This window comes from Dasypus novemcinctus, chromosome 19, assembly GCF_030445035.2.
Source record: "Dasypus novemcinctus isolate mDasNov1 chromosome 19, mDasNov1.1.hap2, whole genome shotgun sequence".
In the NCBI taxonomy this organism is placed as follows: Eukaryota; Metazoa; Chordata; class Mammalia; order Cingulata; family Dasypodidae; genus Dasypus; species Dasypus novemcinctus.
Window position 1 is genome coordinate 23,079,253 of NC_080691.1, and position 20,899 is coordinate 23,100,151.

General features: G+C 59.0%; 1 protein-coding gene across 1 annotated transcript; it reads left to right on the top strand.

Moving 5' to 3' along the window:
- The first annotated feature begins 1,704 nt into the window (after positions 1–1,704).
- Positions 1,705–20,885, top strand: PLBD2 (phospholipase B domain containing 2). The gene is made up of 12 exons (XM_058281399.2): positions 1,705–2,047; positions 5,738–5,831; positions 8,703–8,861; positions 11,176–11,276; positions 11,428–11,642; positions 15,077–15,174; positions 17,167–17,327; positions 17,864–17,959; positions 18,122–18,193; positions 18,672–18,824; positions 19,274–19,436; positions 19,560–20,885. Exons 1-12 carry the CDS (start codon positions 1,788–1,790, stop codon positions 19,725–19,727), a joined length of 1,740 nt encoding a protein of 579 aa, XP_058137382.1. The 5' UTR covers positions 1,705–1,787; the 3' UTR covers positions 19,728–20,885.
- The last annotated feature ends 14 nt before the right edge of the window (positions 20,886–20,899 follow it).

The window sequence follows — 20,899 nt, forward strand, 5'->3', positions numbered from 1 at the left end:
TTTTGTCCAGACCCCTGAGCATCTGCCAGATTCAGGTGCGACCCCCCCCCCTTCGCCCCCCCTTATCTGAAGTAACCTCATCAGAAGGTTCTCACACCCACAGGAATGGATTAAATTAAGGACATGGTCTTCTGGGGGCCCTAACACCCAGCCACCACAAGCAGCACACTCAAGTTTTTAAACTGTGTATTTCTATCTCCTCAGTGTACCTATAACTTGCATTTCTCTCACGGCAAATGAAGTTGAGCATCTTTTCATAAATTTAAGGCCCATGTTCTCATTTTCTAAAAAATCATCTGTTCATGTCTTTTGCCCATTTTTCTACCTGGTTTTAGATTTTTTTCCTCAAATGTTAGGAATTCTTCATATATTAGGGTAATTAGCCTTTTGTTCGTGATATACTGCAAATATTTTCTGTTAGTTGTCTTTTGACTTTGGTTGTGCTGTTTTCTGAGATGCAAAAGATTTTTTAAAATAGAAGTTAAATGTATTAATCTTTTTATTACGTCTGGGTTTTGAGTCATACTTAGAAAGGGTTTTTCCACCCTTATTCCCCCTTATTTTCTCTGAGTACTTAGTTTCATTTTTCATGTTTATATTCTGATCTATTAGGAGTTTATTCTTGTGCATAATGTAAGGAATGGTTAGTGAATCAGAACGAAGGAAAGGGAGAGGAAGAAAAGAAAGGATAAAGAGGAGTTTTGGGACAACTGGAAAAAATTGAAAAAAGGTCCTATATTAGATAATAGTATTAACAATGATAGAGTTGATATGTCTCAACATCTTCAATCAATTCTCATGCTTGGGAAGCAGATTTGACTCAACTGAGTGTCCGCCTGCCACATGGGAGGTCCAGGGTTCAAACCCAGGGCCTCCTGATCCATGTGAGCTGGCCACGTGTAGTGCTGATGCAAAACCCAGGGCCTCCTGATCCATGTGAGCTGGCCACGTGTAGTGCTGATGCACGCAAGGAGTGCCGAGCCACTCGGGAGTGACCCCCGCGTAGGGGTGCCCCACGCACAAGGAGTGCACCCCATAAGGAGAGCCGCCCAGCACGAAAAAACTGCATCCTGCCCAGGAGTGGCACCGCACACGCAGAGTGCTGACACAGCAAGATGATGCAACAAAGACAGATTCCTGGTGCTGCTGACCAGAATATAAGTGGACATGGAAGAACACACAGCGAATGAACACAGAGAGCAGACAACTGGGGTGGGGGGGAGGGAGGGCGGGGAAGAGAAATAAATAAAAAAATAAATCTTTAAAAAAAAATTCTCATGCTTTAGCAAAGAAGCATGAGAGAAAGGGAGATTAATCAAATGTGGCAATATATTAGCAATTGATGACAGGTACGTGGGTATTTATTCCATTGTTTTTGTAATTTTTTCTAGGAGTCCTTAGGTTTGCAAAACTGCAAAATAAAAAGTTCTGCTTCAAGTGATAAGGTTTGCTGGGCTTGCGCGGGTGGAACAGGACGCCCGGGCTCTTTAAACTTGGCCCCGCCCCTATACCTCATCCTGGGCCCCGCCCACCCCAGAAAAGCTCGGCTTAGGCCGGGCGTCTCCCTCTAGGCTCCGCCCCCTTCTGCCCTGGCCCCGCCCCCGGCACGCAAGGCCCGGTCGGGAGAGGCGGGGCGGAATCACAGTCATGTGATCCGGCGAGGCGGGGCGCGGCCGCAGTCACGTGAGCCCGCGGGCGGGGCGCGGTATTTAGTCACGTGATCCGGGCGGGGCGGGGCGCAGTCGCAGTCACGTGATCCCGACCGGGGCCGTCTGCTCCGCGCCTTCATGGTGGCCCCAATGTACGGTTCCCCGGGCGGCCGCCTGGCCCGGGCGCCGGCCCTCCTGGTCGGGCTCTTCCTGTGCGGCCTGGCGGGCGCGATCCCGGCCGCGGAGGGCCGCTGGGGACCGGATGGGCCGGCGCCGCCCGCCTCCCGCAGCCGCTCGGTGCTCCTGAACGCCACCACGGGCCAGCTGCGCCTGGTGGACGGCCGCCACCCTGACGCCGTGGCCTGGGCCAACCTCACCAACGCCATCCGCGAGACCGGGTAAGGGTTGGCCCGACCTCGCGCGGGGTCGGCTGGAGGAGAGGGGGCGTGGGCTCCGGGCCTCCCTGCCGGAGGTGGCAGTTCCCCGATGGGGCCTGCCTCTTGCCCGGTGACAGCGCCCTTGTCCCCCTGAGGGTCAGTTCCCTGGCTCCGAGGCTGCAGAACCCCGATCTGGACCAGGTCTCTGGTTGGGGAGGGGCCAGGCCCGTGCCTCCAGCCGGGGTGAGGGTACCACAGTCCTTCTAGAGGCCAGTTACCCTCCTTCAAGACTGCAGTGCCTCCATCGGGACCAGGTCCCTGGCTGAGGGTCATAAGCCACTCCCATCGGCCGGGGATCAGCCTTCTTCCATTGACTTCGGTCCCCTACCCCACAGAGGCCAGCCCCCTGAGGCACCCCCCCCCCCAGGTGAAGGGTGATAGGGCTTCAAGGGACTCTCACTTCTTTGGTTGTAGCTTGCCCAATGGGTGCCAGCCCACTGCCTCTGATACTCTTATACTCCAGAACTGGAGTATCAGAACTGAGCCTGGTTTCTAGGCAGATCTGAAAGCAGAGGGTCCCTAAATTCACAGACCCAGAGAGGATCCTCGCTAGGGCTCTGCTCCTCCCTGCCTTGGCCAGATACTTAGCACGAAACTAGTGCTGTGTACTTGGCTGTCACCACTGCTGTGTCACAGGGACCCAGGCTGTTGCTCTGGTGTGAGACTCTCACCTAACTCCATTGCCTGTCCAGGCTTCCATTTCCCTACTTGTGGCCCAGATATTCAGGATGCGCTGTGGCTGAGAGGTCGTGGGAAGGACGGGGCACCTGTCAGGCCTGAGCCCATTCATTCATTTGTTCACTCATTATTCTAGTGCTTGGCTTGGGGTCACAGAGCTGAGCAAGGGGGACGGGGCACTGCCCAGTGCAGGAAATAGATTCAGTGTCAGAAGAGAACCCGGAGCTAGTGGGTGGGGAGGACCAGCAGGGTCCAGCCCTAGACCCGGGCTGTGCTGGGGGGGCCCCCCTCCTGGGCCCATCCCAGTGCTCAGAGTGCATTGCCTCCTCCAGCAGGCATGGCCCCTTCTGCTACAGCCCTCCTCCGTGTTCCTGCAGGCATTAGGGAGACACAGGACACTGCGGGCACCCCTTTTCTGGTGCTTTATGGCACTTGGGGGGTATTAGAACGGACAGATGGGAGATTTGGGGGGAAGGGATTTGCTGCAGACCTAGGAGCTGGGAGGGGCTAATCTGGGAAGGCTCCCAGGGGGAGGAAGTCACAGAGCAGCTGGCTTCTAGAGAGGGAACCTGAGCCCTGTGGCTGGCTGCGGAGGTGGCTGACTCCGCAGTCGGGTGCCCCATTGTCTGCTGACTCACTCTTGTTTTCAGTCCTGCCTAGCACAGCCAAGAGGGCATGTCTGTCAGTTCTCTGCCTGGTGGAGTGAGACCCTGTGTGGGCAGGGAGCTTTGGCCCTCGGAGGGCCCCCCCCGGACTGAGTTGCCCTTGAACATGGAGAACAGGGACGTGGAGAGAAGGCTTTCTTGAGTGGAATGGGAACCTCCCCTATGCCAGGTGTACCTGAAAGGCAAGCGTTGCTGGCAAATGCCACCTGCTAGATCTGGGTTTCCTGAGGACTCAGGCAAAATGGAGAGAAACTTCAAAATGAGTCATCCCGGTTGCTGTTTGGAATTAGGTGGCACACAAGGCATGCTCCAACAAAGGCAGTGACTAGGTACTCAGGTGGTTTATTTTCCATAGTAACATTTCCAGCCGTTTAGAATGGGAGATGGGATGTGGAAAGTAAAAGCCCTATCCCATCCCCCCCTCTGTTCTTGCTGTGTGACCTCGGGCAAGTGATTTCATCTCTCTGAGCCTCTGTCCCCACATCTGTCAATTGGGAAGAATAAACCCATATCTTGGGTTCGAGACACTGGAGAACACGTGACACGGTCAGCAGAGTGCCTGGCGGCTACTGTTATTTGCCATAGGGGAGCCAACTCCTGAACCCCATGGTTCCATCCTGCTGGCCCCAGCATCCTTTGCTTTAGGACACTCAGCACTTGGCCTTCCTTCTTGTACTTTCCCTCTTTTTTTCTTCTGGGCAAGCACCTTCTTAAACTTCAAAACTGTGAGCAGCTGTCACTTCTTCTGTGGAGACTTCCCCGGTGACTCAGCCAGCAATGCGCTCCTCAGGCAGCTCCTTGGCATAGTAGTTTCCCCGTTATGTCACCATCTGTTTACCTGCATTCCTCTTGCCCCTGACCATGAGCTTCATGTGTCCTTCCTCCTCCTCTGCCCTCAGCAGGCGACCAGTAGGCTTGAAGGATCGGGTGCGGGTAACTGATAGCCTTCTTCCCAGGAGAGTCTTCTCTTCGGCAGAGCTGTTCCTGCCCCGGAGCCTTTCTGTGGCTTTTTAGCCAACTTCCTGTGAGACAGCCCTGGCTGAGCCTGGCCCTTCCCTGTTCTGTAGCTTCTTCAAGGTGCCTTTAAGTGTCTTCCTCCGCCCTCATTTTTTTAAATAGAAATTGCCTTAAAAAATGCTTCCCCCTCAGTCATAGAAGCTACAGGGTGAATATTTTGTCTCTGGAGCAGGAATGTGAAATCCAGAAGCTTACAAGAAAAGATGGATGGATTTGGCTAACTTCTCTGTGGCAAAAACAAAAGCAAAAATCAGTTAAGAGGAGTGGATGTGGGTCAAGCAGTTGAGCGCCTGCTTCCCACATGGCAGGTTCTGGGTTCAGTTTCTGGTGCATCCTAAAAACAAGACAAAAACAAACAACAAGCAAACTAATGAAACGACCAACTCAGGGGAGCTGATGTGGCTCAGTGGTTGAGTGCTGGCTTCCCATGTATGAGGTCCTGGGTTCAAGTAAATCACAAAGATGTTTTCAATTTTAGTCATGAACAAAGGGCTAATCTGTATCTAGAGGAATTTCACTGGTCAATAAGAAAAGGTCAAAAACAAAAACCCAGTAGAGAAAAATGGGTAAAGAATACAAGCCAAAGAAGTATAAATCACAAAATAAGAAAAGACATGTAGCTTAAACTAAAGGATTAATTTTAATTAAACAAGGTAAAATTTTAAACTATCATCTTGGCAAAGGTAAAAAGGATTGCCTGCTATCTAACTTAAAATGCCCTCCTATCAAACAGGGGCTCATATATTGTAGAGAGGCAGTATATACCCCACTGTACTCTCAAGATTGGCAGCGTTGGAATCAGTTGGGGGCTAGTTAGAAATGCAGAGTCTCGGGCCCTACCCCAGACCTCCAGAATCAGAATTTGCCTTTTAACAAGGTCCTCTGGTGATCTGTAAGCCCAGCGGAGTCTGAGAAGGGCTTCTTAGAGGAGGAGTGGGAGCCTGTCTACCTGGAGTTGTGTGCTGGCTCTGCCTTTTGCAAGCTCTGTGACCTTCAGGCAAGTATACCAGCTAGTAATGGGCAACGGTGCTGTGTAACAAAAGAGATGAGTACAACTATTTGGGGAGGCTGCTTGGCAATGTCCGTTGCAGTTTAAAATGTGTGTCTGACATAGCAGTTCCTCTTTCAGGGATTTGGCCTGACGAGTGCACAAAGACAGACAGACGTCTGTGTGAGCAGCTGATGCGCACTGCTTTGGTTTTCACGGTTGGAAGCCGGCTTGCGTGTCGAGCCTGAGGCCCGGCTTGGCGAGGGCCCCTGCCGCTGACCCAGCCCGTCCCCCTCTCTCCAGGTGGGCCTTTCTGGAGGTCAGCACCAGCGGCGACTACAATGACAGCCTGCAGGCCTACGCAGCGGGCGTGGTGGAGGCCGCCGTGTCTGAGGAGGTAAGGCTGCCACGGGGGCGCCCCCCCACCTGCTCCCCAGGGGCCTTGCGGGGGCCCAAGGCACGTGCATGCCGGGCCTGCCGCCACCCCCGCTGCCTGCTCTCCATCTCGCCGGGGGAAGAAAGGCTTTTAAAAATGACGTTTTGTACAATTAGATACATATAAAAATACACAACGTTTTGTAACGTGTGACACACAGTCGTAAAATGAAGCCTTCTGCTCCCCTGTCCCTCCACCTCCCAGGGGCACCCTCCCCCTTAAATGAGGTGACGGTCTTTCCTCCACTTCTTATTTGTGTTTATTGAGCTGTAATGCACCATACAATTCACTGAAAGTGGACAGTTAGTAGTTTCTCGTCTGTTCGTAAGGTTGTGCAACCCTCGCCACTAAGTCCAGAACATTTTCCTCACCCTGGAAAGACCCCCCGTTCCCATCAGCAGTACCCCCATTCCCCTCCCCCCGCCCCGTAACCACTAACCTATTTTCTGTCTCTCTGGATTTACCTGTTCTGGACATTTCAAATAAATGGCTTAGTTTGCATAGCATGATGTCTTCAGAGTTCATCCCCTTGTTAGCATGAGTCCAAACTCTGCATTCCTCTCTACGGCCGAGGGGTTCTCTGTAGCGTGGAGAGACCACATTTGGCTGATCCGTTTGTCCGTCGATGGGCACTTGGGTTGTTTCCCCACCTTCGCTTTTTGTAAACTAGTTTTACTACGTGCGTATACCTTCCTAAACAACGTACTGTTTTGCTTTCCTTGGTTTTGAGCTTGATGAGAATGATAGTCCTCGATACCGGCAGTTGTATCAGCCCCTCTCCCGAGGGCGGCAGAGGGAACCGGGCCCCTTTGGAAAGCAATCTGGCGTTAACGTGGACTGGACGCACACGCGCCCCGGGCCCGGCGCTCCCCCTCCTCAGCCGTGTGCACGCACGTGACCAGGGGTGTGCCCGGATGTTCAGCGCGGCCCACGCGCACACCCCGGTGCCGCCAGCAGCGGGAGGGGTAGAGAGGCCGCGGCGCCACGCAGTGGGCCCCGAGCGAGCCCCGGTGGACCTTGGCTGCGTAGTGGCGAGCTGCAGGAAGCCTGTTGCAGAGGGCAGCCTGCAGCCCCACCCCCTTCTAGAAGCCTCGCCCCCACCCCGGGACCAGTCGTGGTCTGGATGCCCTCCCGGCACGCTTAGAGCCCGGGCAGGTGGGCAGATGCTGGGCAGGGCCGGTGCTGTGCGGGGTGCTCGGCGGCGAGGGAGGTGAGTCCACCTCAAGGGGCTCGCAGCCCGTGGGGGACACTGAGGCAAGGGCAGGAGAGGCGCTCGCATGAGGACTCGTGGGCCCGCAGGCCAGGCCTTGCCCCTCCCACGGGACGGTGGGAAGGCTGAGGCTCAGAGAGGTGCGGGCCCTGCCCCAGGCCACACAGCTGCTCGGCAGAGCGGTCAGGATTCGAGCCTGCGTCTGTCCGACCAAGGCCCTGCCCCTCCCTGGTTTGCTCTGCCACCCCCTGCCCCTGGGCTGCTCGTGGCCGTTGTGTCTTGCCCCAGCTGTGTTCTCCGTGCCCAATGCAGAGCCTGGTACAGGCCAGGCACTCAGGAAATGCTGGTGGAAGTGGCCGAAGGCTGCGCAGAGGAGGTGGTGTTTCACTGGGGCCTCAAGGGCTGGGCAGAACAGGGCGCACTCACCAGGGTGGCGAGGGAGCCAGCCCTTGAGCCAGCAATCCCAGGCGGTGGGTGCTGCCACCGTCCCCTTGTGTCGGGGATATTTCCAGTGGGGTGAGGGTGTGGCCGGGAGTTGCCCTCCAACCTTAGTCCAGGGAGCTCAGCGTTTTGGGAACTTAAAACTCCACATCCTTGGGGAGTGGATGTAGCCCAGGTGGTTGAGCGCCTGCTTCCCATGAACAAAGTCCCAGGTTCAATCCCAGGTGATCCTAAAAACAAAGCAAGCAAACCAGCCAACTCAGGAGAGCCGACGCAGCTCAGTGGTTCAGCGCTGGCTTCCCACATCCGAGGTCTTGGCATCCCCCCCCAAGAAATCCACATCCTTATGTGGTTTCACATCTCTGCTTTCCTTTCATTCCTGGGTCACCTCAAGAGAGTTACTCTCCTTCCCGTGCCTTGGTTTCCTCTGCTGTACAGTGGGATAGTGACAGTAAAGCCTGCTTCGTGGGCCTGCACGTGCCCGTCACATAAAGCACACCCTCTGGGTAGTGGCTCTAGGCCACGGAGGCCCCTCTGTAGACTGGCACTGTCACCTGACCTTGCCTCCACGGCCGGACTGGGCGTGTGTCACTCCGTGCCAGGCTGGGCTGGGCCCCCTGGTGCTCCCGCAGCAGCTGCCGGGTCCGTGGGGGCAGGCCGGCCACCGAGGGGGGCCTCCTTCGCAGATCTGGGGTTGGCTCTGGCGGTGGGGTGAGCAGGCTAGCCCAGGCTCGCTTACGTGGCCCCCAGAGCCGGGCCTCCCGCAGCCGGGCACAGGGACGTTTGCTGCTGTTCACCGCTGTGACCTCAGTCATTAGAACTGACACATAGTAGGTGCTCAGAAATGTTAGCTGGCCGACCGAGTGGATGCGCGTATGGGTTGGGGGTCCTCCCTGGTAACAGAAGGGGCATTGTCTAGAAGAGACTTTGGATGCCTAAGGCTTCTGGAGGCAGGGGCCTTCCAGAGGTGCTGGGTCCTGGCAGCAGGTGGGGGCTGCGTGGCAAGAAGGCCTCTCTGGGGACGGAAGGCACCATGGCGGCCTCACCAGGAGGCCTCGGCTCTTTGGGGACCCCGAGGGGGGTGAGGGCCCCGAGGCTGAGCGGGGCGCCGGCGGGGGCCTGGGGGCCGGGCGCGGCGCTGGGCCCCGGCCCCGCCCTTGCCCACCGCCGCTGCCCCACAGCTCATCTACATGCACTGGATGAACACGGCGGTGAACTACTGCGGCCCCTTCAAGTACGAGGCCGGCTACTGCGAGAGGCTCAAGCGCTTCCTGGAGGCCAACCTGGAGTGGATGCAGAGGGAGATGGCGCTGAGCCCGCACGACGCCTACTGGCACCAGGTGGGCACGGCCGCCGCGCTCAGCGGCCCGGGGAGGGGGCTGCTTCGGGGCCTGGCCCCTCCGTGGCGGCCGGCACCCCGACTCCCGCTCCTCTCGGCCGGCCCTTGGGTCTGTCCAGCTGTCCAGTCGCTCGTTTCCGTCATCATCTCCCTCCCTCCTGGCTGACCTGCCGGTCATCTGTCTGGCGAGTCTCCCCCTGTCCGTCCTTCCGTCCGTTGACCTGACTCTCCTCCAGCCGTGCCTCCTAGTCCACTTGTCCGCCCAGCCCATCCTGCCTTCCCGCTCTCGAAGGCTAGACATGTAGTTCATTGTTAGCCCACTATTTTACTTGCACATAAGGGAAATCACTTGAAAGATTGCTTGCTTTAATAAGCTGAAAGAATATTTTTAAAAGAAGACATGGGGAGAAAAAGGAAAAGAGCAACAAAGTTTGAGCACAGAAAATATAATGGTGCAATTATAAAAACGTTCTGTCATGAATTGTGACAAATCCTTTCGTAACAAATGTTACAAATACCAATTGTAACACTAAGGCAAATTATTAGTAATAGGGTGGTATGTGAGAACTGTGTATCTTATGTGTGATTTTTCTGGAAACCTACAACTTCTCTCACAAAAAAGTTAAAAAGTTAGGGCACAGTTTATTTTCCTTTCCCTCCCTTGGGCGAGCTGCTGATTAGCTGGCGGCTAACGGAGGGGCCCCACGCAGAGCGTCGTGCCTTCGGGCCGCTGATAGGTCCTCCAAGAAAAAAGCCATTTATTTATGGACTCCCTGAAAACCCTCGGGTTTAACTGAAGTTCTGGCGACCGGCTCTCGGTGTCCGTTAGCGCCTGCCCCGGCTTAGGTCAGGTTTGCTCGTTTCTTCAGTAGCGTTCACCGCTGCCCGCCCGTCCATCTACGCAGACCCTTACGAGGGCAGGCTGTGCCCCCCCGTGCGTCCCTCCACCGCCCCTCTGCACCTGGCTGCTCTGCTCGCCGACCCCCCCGCCCGCGCGCGCCATCTGCATCCGGCACCCACCTGCCTCTCCAAGCCCACTGTCCGCCCTCCCATGCGCCCACCCTGTCGCTGCGCCCTGTTTGGTTGCCTGTCTCTTGTCTGCCCGTTTTCCTTCTGAGAGCTCCCTCCCGCCCGCCTTCCCAGCCATCCCTCCCACCCTCCCCTCCGCTCCGGTCCCACTGTCTTTCCTGTGGTCTTTCCTGGCGGCCGTCTGTGTGTCTCCCGTTCTGCCCCGTGTCTGCCTTGATGCAGCAGGTCTGCTCGCCACCCCTCCCTGTCCAAGGGGAGACGAAGCCCCTTCCCTTCCTCCGCCATCCCCCCCCGCCCCCTTCAGCCCCCTCTCCTGTGCTCCGCCTCCCTGACCTTCTTCCGTCCTTGAACGGGCTGGGTTACGGCCCATCGCAGGGCTTCCCAGCACGCTCTGCTTTCTGCCTGGAGCCCTCTGCCCCCTGCACTCGGCCCGCCCAGCTCCTGCTTATCCTCTCCTGCCCCCGCGCTTCCCTGCAGTTCTTAACATGCTCCCTCTGACGGGGTACTCAGAGCCTGCCTTTTCCTTTCCAGCTCCACCGGGAGCTCCCGGGCAAGGAGCACGTCGGGTCCGTTCACTGCTGTACCCCAGTGCCTGGCTCAGTGCCTGGCGCAAAGCGGGCCCTTTGTAAATGGTGGTTGAATCTGTAGAGAGAGGAACGAGCCCATCTTGTTATCCATCCCCTCCCTGCACCAGACTGGACGTCTGTCCCTCTCTGTTCCCTCCCAGCCACATAGCCGATGGCTTCTCTGTCCTCCCCTTCTATTAATTTAGCAACTCCCCATCAATCCAGTCTCACCCCTCTGTCTGTCCGTCCCTCCCTCTTGCAGCTGCTTATTAAGAGCCACGGCCTTGTGAGGGACTTGTCGATGACACTGCATGGTTACAGGATGTCGAGGCAGAACCTTGACAATGGGGAGAAGGCAGCAACATGGGGCAGGTGCCCCGAGGCAGCGGTGCAGCCAGAACCTCCTCCGAACAGCGGTGCACTTGGCCAGGGGCCAGGGCGGGCTGGAAGGCTTCCTGGAGGAGGTGGCTTTTGAGCTGGGCTCTTACATGGGGAAGATTTAGAGTGGTATAGGGCAGGGAGCCTAGACTAATTAGCTCGAGGCAGGAAGGGGCTTGGCACGGAGCGCCGTGTGGTGGCACAGGGGGCCAGTGCCCCCGGAGCTGGCGCGTGCCCCGCGGTCTCTCCCGTTCTGTCTGGAGCCCCAGGCGCGGGCCCCTTCCCTGGAGGAGAAGGTGTGCGCCGCTGGACGGGCCTCACCTGCCTCTGCGCCGCCCCCAGGTGCGGCTGACCCTGCTGCAGCTGAAAGGCCTGGAGGACAGCTACGAGGGCCGCGTCACCTTCCCGGCGGGGAAGTTCACCTTCAAACCCCTGGGGTTCCTGTAAGTGCCGCCCGGGCGGGCGGGGCGGGGGCGAGGGCCGCGTCCCCCAGGCCGGCTCGGCGCCCCGAGCCTCGGCTCCCTGCTCGGGGCGGTGGCTGTGCTGCGGCCCCCCAGCAGGCCCGGTCACTGCCGGCTGTCCCGCCCTCCGCAGCCTGCTGCAGATCTCCGGGGACCTGGAGGACCTGGAGCCGGCCCTGAACAAGTCGAAGGCCAGGCGCACCCTGGGCTCGGGCTCCTGCTCCGCGCTCGTCAAGCTGCTGCCCGGCCAGCGGGACCTCCTGGTGGCCCACAACACCTGGAACTCCTACCAGCACATGCTGCGCGTCGTCAAGAAGTACGCGTTCCAGTTCCACGAGGGCCCCCGAGGTGGGTGGCTGAGGGCGTGTGCGTGCGCACGCGTGTGTGTGCGTGTGTGTGCGTGCGTGCGTGCATGTGTGTGTGGTTGGGGCAGGACGGGGGGCGAGGAGGTGCGTGTACGTGTGTGTGGATGGGGTAGGGGACGAGGTGCGTGCGTGTATGTGTGTGTGGCAGGAGGGTGGGCCTTGGCACCCTGCCCACCTCCCTCCCTCGCACACACTGGGGTCACGGTCGGCCGCTCGGACGTCATCTCATTTCTTACGTGGCTGTTGCCTTTCATCTTTTATTTCACAAGGTGTATCAGTTAGCTATTGTTGCATTCAACCCGAAGGGTATCGGGAATGAAAGACGAGAGAGAAGGGATCAGGGGATCTGCAAGTCAGTGCCGACAGCCAAGTGTGTTTCTGCTCAGCTGCATGCTATAGAGCAAGCTTGCATACCGAAAGCCCATAAAGCAGAGACTGGTTTGTTGTTATCGTTAGAAACAGAGACAGGCCTTAACTCTTCAAAGCAACTTTGTTCTTTCCACTAAACTGGCCTGTTGACCCAACAGATCTTAACCAGAGACACTCCTGTCCTGTCGACCAAGGGAGTCTCAACAAAGAACATTCTTTTCTTATTCTGTTTCCTGGGTTACATCATACCTTATTTTCTTCAGCCAACAAGTCATTACTTCCTTCAAGCTATTGCTACGTAACAGATCATCCCCAAATTTAAAACAGCCGCCGTTTACCCTCGCTCACACGTCCCTGGGTCAGCTGGTGGCTCTGCTGCTCTGGGCCAGGCTTGGCTGGCCGGGATGGCCGCGTTCGCGTGCTGGGGCTGGCGCTGTCACTGGGGTGGTGGGGGCATCTGAGCTGCATGGTCTTTCATCCTCCAGCAGGCTCGCCCAGGCTCGCTCCTGTGGCATCTGGGCAGGGAACTGGAAGACCTCTTGAGGCCTGGCTGAAACTGCCTTCACATTCTGTTGCCCAAAGTGAGTCACATAACCAGCCCAGCATCAAAGGGTGGGAAAAATAGACCCCAGCACCTGGGGAGAGAGGCTGCAAAGCCACTGTGCCAGTGGGGGCTGTCGGGGAAGGGATGGTAACCATTTTTGCAAACTATCAACTCTGCAAGGAAGGCAGGAACCAGTTCTTCCCGGCAAACGCAGACGCTTGGCAGCTAAGGCTGGCGTCTCCCTGACCCCAGACCCCCGTGTCACCTCCGAGCTTGCTGCCATGTCATGTCTACAGGGACTCCTTGGCCAAGGAGGTGGCGAGAGAGTGGGAGGGTGCATGCCCTCATTCACTGCTCCGGGGAGTCCACGCAGGCACGGCCACTTGGGAGAGGAGTCAGGCTGGCAGCCCGGGACACTCCGGTCTGTCCCTCCCAGGATCCAGTGATTCTCCCGCTTAGGGCTGCCCTAGAGAAACAGCTCTGTCTGCACGGGGGCGTGTACGGGTCAGCAGTTGCGACAGTGGGGTTATTTGGAAATAACCTAATGCCCATTCATTTAAATTTAAGAAAACTTCTCGGTTTACAACGTGTAACATTTATACAGAAAAGTGTGCAGATCCTAAGTGAATTTTTAATCTTTGCACACCGAGCATACCCATGGAGAGCGCCCAGATAGAAGAGAGCCTTGTCAGAAGCTTCCTCCTTCCTCCCGGCGCCCCAGCCACCCCAGGGTAACCTCCGTCCTGAGCTCTACCCGCGGGTATTAGGTCTGCCTGGGCTAGAATGGCGTGCGATTGGAGTCGTGTGGTGTGTGCTCGTCTGGCCTCTTTTGCTCAGGATAGTGCTGTGATAATCAGTCATATGCTATATGTAGCCACAAATCTGTCATCATGGCTGTATAAAAGTATATATTATAATTGTAATACCTTTTAAAAGCCTACATAATTCATACATGCTATAGAAAATTGGAACTTAGAGCAGAACATATAGTGAAAATCACTCCAACATCCCACAAGAGATAATCTCTACAAGCATTCGGTTATGTCTTCTTCTAGACTTTTAAAAAATGCACCTCAATTTTCTGTGTGTTTTATTTCTCTTTATTACAGAGTAATTTGTGAATATATTTTTGCTCACTGTCACAAAGCCATGTAATGCAGATATAGAAATCCATCTTCCTTGCCACCCTCCTTCCCAAATTCCAGGCTCCTCCTAAGAGGAAACCATTTGGGTTTGGATCCATGTACATCTTTTGAATGCACTTACCTGTATTTTTCCTTTGCTTTGCTGTTTTCTGTCTGGTGTATACTTTTTAAACATAAATCGGAATGTACCGTATGGATTCCTTTCAGCGTCCTCCTTTGGCTCAACAGTCCCGTTGGGAGAGTCTCGAGGTTGCCACGTACACTCCAGCACATCCCTTTCCAGCTGCTGGGTGGATTCTCTATGGGGCTGCGTCACTTCTTTTTTTTTCCCACTCTTCCCCATTGGGGATTTGGGCCATGTCCAGGGCTTGGCTGTTTCAGTCAGTGCTGCAGCAAGCAGGGACACGCAGAGCTGTTTCCTAGCAGGAGCACAAGTGTAACAGCCGGGCACATCTAGAATTGCAGTCGCTGGATACCACCAAGTTGCCTCCAAAACGGCTGGACCAGTTTCAGCTCCCACCACCAGTCCGGGGGTGTCTTTCTTTCTCCACAGCCTGGTCAGCACTGGGTCCTGAGGGTGCATTTCTTGCCCTTTGGAGGGGTGATAAATGAGTCAGGTGGCTCTGGTGTTCTTTGGTACTGACTTTATTGAGCTACAGCCTAAACGCACACATTCAGAAAAGTATGAGGGGTTTGGGCAACTGTGTGTACTCGAATGAGCAGCACCCAATAAAGACAGCGAACATTTCCATCACCCCAGGAGGCTCCCCGTGCCCTTGCAGTCATTCTCTCACCCGCCGCCAGGCAACCACTGATCTGATTTCCTTCCCACTGGCTTCGTTTTGCCTGTTCCAGAACTTCATATAAACCCGCTCTAGTTTGTTTTTGTTCCTCGCCCCCCCCCCCCCCACCATGGCTCCCTTTTCTCTTTGCTTGGGTTTTTTTTTTAACTCATTGTTTTGCACTTGTCTGCTCGTTTTCTGCTCGTTGTCTGTTTTTTTTTTTAGGAGGCGACAGGAACCAAATCTGGGATCTCATGTGGGAGGCGGGCTCTCGACTGCTTGATCCACATCTGCTCCCTGCTTGTTTGTTTTTGCTCATTGTCTGCTCATCGTTCTTGCTCATTGTGTGGTCATTGTTTGCTTGTCTTCTTTAGGAGGCACCGGGAACTGAACCCGGGACTTCCCGTGTGGGAAGCAGGTGCTCAACTGCTTGAGCCGCATCTGCTCCCTGAGAACTTTGATATGTGCAAAACGGCCTGGGGTGGTAAATGACAGGAAGGTCCGAGGCCCCAGCCCAGGCCCCCAGCCCGCGCGGCCGGTCTGACCAGCACCCTCCCCCGGGGCCCACTCTCCACAGGGGACGACCGGCTGGTTCCCGGCAACAGCCTGCTCTTCTCGTCCTATCCGGGCACCATCTTCTCCGGCGACGACTTCTACATCCTGAGCAGTGGGCTGGTGAGTGGCCTCACGGCACTCCTCCCCCGGGGGTGCTTGTCACCCAGGGCTGGGTGCTGTGGCGGGGGAGACAGGTGCAGCCTCCACCCGCCATCCCGGGCTGCAGCTCGCCTTCCTGGCGCGCCCCCTGGAGGCCCAGTGGGAAGCCGGCACTTAACCACGGAGACGGCTCCCAAGAAGGCCTTCCTGAAAATGCAGATGACCAGGCCCCCCTGGGGCTTCCCACACCTCCGGCTCTGGGAATACGGCCTGGGGCCCTGCATTGTAACCAGTTCCTCAGCAGCTGCTGCTCTTGGGGCCTTTGGAAATGCCCTTGGCCCCCAGGACCGCCCCAGAGGCCTCGTTTTGTTTCTGAGGATTGAGGAGAAGCCGCCCCCACCCCACCCCACCCCACCCCTTGACCTTGCTCTCTCTCACGCTAACTTCCCTCTTGCTTTCCACAAAACCCCTCTAACCAGGGCAGGTGTTATGAGTAAATGCTGTTTGTGTTCTGATGTTTATCTTTTTTCAGTCCGGGGCCCAAACTTGTTTAGAAATCTGTTCCTGGCACCCCCTCTCCCACAGCCAAGGCAGCAGGCCTTGCAGTTGCCGGGGCAACCACCACAAAAGGGGGGAAGCCTCTTCCGAAAACGCGGGCAGGGGCGCCAGCTCCCTGAGGAGGGCGGGGCCGCGCTCTGTCTCTTCTCTCCCGGCTCGAGGGGAGTGTGGCATTTATTCCCCTCCAACTGTGGAAGGAGGCCCGGGAAGGCCGGGCGGCGGGGAGGGTCCCCGGGAAGGGCCGCTGAAACGACCGGTCCTGCCCAGGCACCTGGCAGCCCAGGCAGGAAGCTTCTCTTAGGGGCCGCTTGAGCTGTCAGGCGCGTTTCCACCTCAGGCTGTGAATTAGCCTGGGCAGTGGGCGAAGCGTTCCTTTCCGGGCACCGTTATTTCAAGGCTTGCTTCTGCAGCGGTCCTTTAAAGAGCCCACTTAGAAAACAGCTAGAACAGAGCAGGAGGGCGACTGCTCTGTATAACAAGGGAGGGAAGGGAAAACGGACTTTGGCCCAGTGGTTAGGGCGTCCGTCTACCATATGGGAGGTCCGCGGTTCAAACCCCGGGCCTCCTTTACCCGTGTGGAACTGGCCATGCGCAGTGCTGATACACGCAAGGAGTGCCGTGCCACGCAAGGGTGTCCCCGCGTGGGGGAGCCCCACGCGCAAGGAGTGCGCCCATGAGGAGAGCCGCCCAGCGTGAAAAGAAAGAGCAGCCTGCCCAGGAATGGCGCCGCCCACACTTCCCGTGCTGCTGACGACAACAGAAGCGGACAAAGAAACAAGACGCAGCAAATAGACACCAAGAACAGACAACCAGGGGAGGGGGGGAAATTAAATAAATAAATAAATCTTTAAAAAAAAAAAAAAAAAAAGGGAGGGAAGATGCTGCCGTCTGCAGGCGCGGAACAAGCAGCTAGGAGTTTGGGGGTTGGGTCGTGGCCCCCCACGTGCCCGCTGTGGCCTGCGGAGTCTCGGCTCCTCGGGCCTCGGTCGAGCGGTCAGCACAGGGACATCACCCGGCCTGTGCTCGGGAGGGCTTTGCGGGCTAGTGGGACGGTGGTTGCAGCCCCTGCCTAAGCTGGGGGACCTAACTGGCTGGGAGATGGTTGGCGTTACTGATTTAAGTTCATTGTGCCTAGAGCAGCTGGTCCGAGTAGACCAGTGATTCTCAGCAGGGTGTAGAGGGGTTGGTCGGCCTTCTAGGAGAACGTATTAGCCTTTCTGGAGGCATATGCATTTGTGCCACAGGCTAACCTTATACTTAGGACCTCCCATGTTGCTAACACGTACAGTGGAAATTCAGGTGCAACAAAGTTGTCTTGGCTGTTAGTTTAGAATGCATGGTTAAGAAGTGCTCACTTAGGAGCTGTGATGGGTACAGTACCGCCACTTGGTGGCAGCACGCCCAGCTGTCACACAGGCCGTCCTCAGGGCAGGGCCCCCTTCTGCTGTCCCGCAGGTGACGCTGGAGACCACCATTGGCAACAACAACCCGGCGCTGTGGAAGTACGTGCGGCCCCGGGGCGGGGTGCTGGAGTGGGTGCGCAACGTGGTGGCCAACCGCTTGGCCGTGGACGGGGACACATGGACAGACACCTTCAAAAGGTTCAACAGCGGCACGTGAGTGGGCTCCTGGCCACCACCTGCACCCCAGCCTCAGACCAGCCTCCCCCTTCACACGCAGGCCTCGGGGCCCTGCGCGGCGACCAGGGCCACGCAGCCCGCGCTGTCGGAGGCCTCGCCGGGCTCAGCGGGCGGGAGGAGCCCCGAGTCTCTCCCTGGGCTAGATGGGGGCAAAGGGGGCTGGAGGAAGGAAGGGGTTTCCCCTCCCGTGCAGGCTCCTCCCAAGGAGGAGAGGCCCCTGGGCCTGGGACAGGAGGGGACCTGGGCAGTGGGGGGCTCAGGCACCAGGAGGGTGGGTGTGGGCCCCTGAGGAGCGACCTTTGCCCTGAGAAGCACTGGGGATCCATGGAATACTCTGAAGCAGGAGAGTAGCCTGACGAGAGCGGTTTGTGGCAGCCTGATTAGGCTGATGGCAGACACCCCCGCTGCCCCCCCCACCCCGCCTTGGGATTGCTGGCTGGGGGGCACGGGGGGCCGGGAGGCTCGGGCAGTGGCTCCGAGCTCTGGGCAGCCCTCCCTCCTGGGCACGGCAGGTACAACAACCAGTGGATGGTGGTGGACTACAAGGCGTTCGTCCCCGGCGCGCCCAGCCCCGGGAGCAAGGTGCTCACCGTCCTGGAGCAGATCCCGTGAGTCGCCTGGGGGGCCTCGAGGCAGCGGGGACAGCCCAGGTGAAGGCCTGCAGGGAGGGGGACAGCAGGACGGTGGGGCTGGCAGGGAGGGCAGCCCTGGCCGGGCACGGCCGCGGGACCTGCCCTCCTGAGCGCCCGCCCCGACTCCTCTCGTCCCAGGGGCATGGTGGTGGTGGCCGACAAGACCGAGGAGCTCTACCGGAAGTCCTACTGGGCCAGCTACAACATCCCGTGCGTGCGCCCGCCCCGCCTCCCGCTGCGGAGCAGTCCTCCCCCGCGCGAGCCCGAGGCCCCCCGCCCCTCCTGTCAGGAAAGGCCTGGCGGTTTTGGGGTGCACCGGTGAAGCGGTGGGGTTGCCAGGCCCCGGTCCTGACCCCCCACGGCCTGCTCGGCTGGCGCCTCCCTGCTGCTCACCGCGCTTTGCCCGAGGTACCTGCTGGTTCCTCGCAGCCGCTGGACGCAGAGGCCACCGTCCCTGTCCCCACTGCCCCAAGGTTCCCGAGCTGGCGAGTGTGGGGCCCGGGTTCAGGCTTCATCTGTGGGGCTGCACAGCCCGGCTGGGCCCCACGAAGCCACCAGCACACACCAGCGACGCAGGCGCTGCTGGCCGGGGCGGCGAGTGACGGCGGCCTGCACGTGCCGGCGCGACGCCCTCCGCCTCCCCGCAGCGGCCCCCCGTGCCGGCCGTGACGCCCCCTGTCCCCACCAGGGCCTTCGAGTCGGTGTTCAATGCCAGCGGGATGCAGGCGCTGGTGGCGCAGTACGGGGACTGGTTTTCCTATGACAGCAGCCCGCGGGCCCAGATCTTCCGGCGGAACCAGTCCCTGGTGCACGACATGGAGTCCATGATCCGGCTCATGAGGTGGGTGCAGCGGGGCCTGGGGTGGGGGGGCATGAGCCCGGAGTCACGTGACCACACCTCGCCCCCTCCCAGAGCGGCCGCCGGCTGCACCAGGGCTCCTGCTGGCTGAGGCCAGCGCCGGCTGTGGGGCCTCACCGTGCAGGGGAGGACACTGAACAGGGGCAGAGCGTCACCCTGTGCTGGGTCCTGCAGGAAGCAGGCCCCAAGCTGCACCCCGCTGTCCCCAGGGAGCGCCCATCTCCCTCGCATACTCACCAATGAAGGGGGTTCAAGGGGAGCTCGCCCAGCCCGGCAGGGGCCCAGGAGGCTTCCCTGAAGGAAGGCCGGCCGAGGAGGGGCCGGGCTGGGGGGCGGGGAGCAGGCTGCTGGCGGGGGCTGGGCCGTGGACACGGGACGCTCCCTCCCGTGGAGGTCTGACGTTCCCTCCTGCCCCCCGCCGGCCCCTGCAGGTACAACGACTTCCTCCACGACCCGCTGTCCCTGTGCCAAGCCTGCAGCCCCCAGCCCAACGGGGAGAACGCCATCTCGGCCCGCTCCGACCTCAACCCCGCCAACGGCTCCTACCCTTTCCAGGCCCTGCGCCAGCGCTCCCACGGGGGCATCGACATGAAGGTGCCGCCCGCCCCCGGGGCCTGGGGACCCGAGGGGGAGGGAATGGGGCTCGGGCCTCCCCGCGGTCGGGGCGGCCGGGCCCCTGTGGCTGGCGCTCAGCTGCCCGCTCTGCCTGGCCCCCAGGTGACTGGCGCTGAGCTGGCCAAGGCCCTGAGCCTGCTGGCGGTCAGCGGCCCCACGTGGGACCAGGTGCCCCCGTTCCAGTGGAGCACGTCGCCCTTCCACGGCCTGCTGCACATGGGCCAGCCTGACCTCTGGAAGTTCTCGCCCGTCGAGGTCCGGTGGGACTGAGGCTACTTCCGCCGCCCGCTGGCCCGTCCTACCCCTGCTGGGGGCCCAGCCCCTGCGGCACCCCGGAAGGAGGGCTGCCAGGGTCACAGGGTCTGGATGATCTGCTCCCAGGGCAGGGCACGCCGTGGGGCCCAGAGCTGAATCGCACTCGCTTTCTCTGCAGACGAGGGGTGTGCCACCCCCGCCTGCCCTGCTCCGCCCCCTGCTCTCTCGGCCTCTCGCTGCTTCTCTGGGTCCCTGACTCAGGGCTGCCGCCCCCTGAGGCTGGGGAGGGGTCCTGGGCCCTGGCTCTGGGGTTCCCACCTGCCAGGCCTTCTGGGCTCTCCCACCTCGTGGCCCCAGCCCCTCGGCTCGCTGGAGAACTGCCTCCTTGCCTCCCCTCTGGGTGGCTTCCTGGAGGAAGAAACTTGAAAACAAATCAAAAACCAAAGTTTCCTGCGACCCTGAGAGTCCCTCTTCCTCCAGGGGCAGGCGGTACCGTCCCACCCCTCCCCCAGCGCCCTCCCCCACTGGCCTGGGGCAGCCCCCCCCAGCTCCCCGCGGGGCCCCAGGCCCCAGGCCCCAGGCTGTGCACATTAAAGGAGAGCGGCCCAGGCCCTTTGCTGTGCTTCTTGGGCCGCGGAGAAGGCAGGCCGGCGCCTTTCTCCTCCCGGGTGCGGGTTCTGCACTGCCCGCCCGTGTGTCTTCTCGTCCATCCCTCCATCCAGGTGTTTCTTGAGCAGCTGTCACGTCCTTGGCCCTGTGCTAGCACCCTGGTAACACCAAGGCCTTCCCAAGTCCAAGACAGAACAGGGGCCCCCCTGCCCAGGCTGACCTGGCCCTGACAGTGCAGGCAAGGCGCACCCAGTGCTCTGGACTGGGGTCAGGGCAGCACACAAGCCCTGGGTTCGAATCCTGTCCCTGCCTCTTGCTAGCTAGGAGGCTTACCTCGTCTGTGAAACGGGCTAAGGATGGGACTAGCATGTCCCTCGTGGGGGGGGGGGGGCACATCTGCTGCCAGGGCGGAGGCTGTGACGCCCACAGGGCCTCACGCTCAGTATTCAGCGAGGCTGGGGGGTTCCCTGATGGTGAGAGGCACAGGAGAGCCCCCCCACCCCCCTGCGAAGTTCACATTTAGCTCGGGGAAACAGAGTAAACAAAATAAACAAATACGTGGTAGTCAGAGGCTGCTC

Coding starts and splice junctions, on each gene's coding strand:
- PLBD2 (XM_058281399.2), top strand. CDS start 1,788: ATGGTGGCCCCAATGTACGGTTCCCCGGGCGGCCGCCTGGCCCGGGCG. Junction 8,862..11,175: donor ACGACGCCTACTGGCACCAG/GTGGGCACGGCC, acceptor CGCCGCCCCCAG/GTGCGGCTGACCCTGCTGCA. Junction 15,175..17,166: donor ACATCCTGAGCAGTGGGCTG/GTGAGTGGCCTC, acceptor GCTGTCCCGCAG/GTGACGCTGGAGACCACCAT.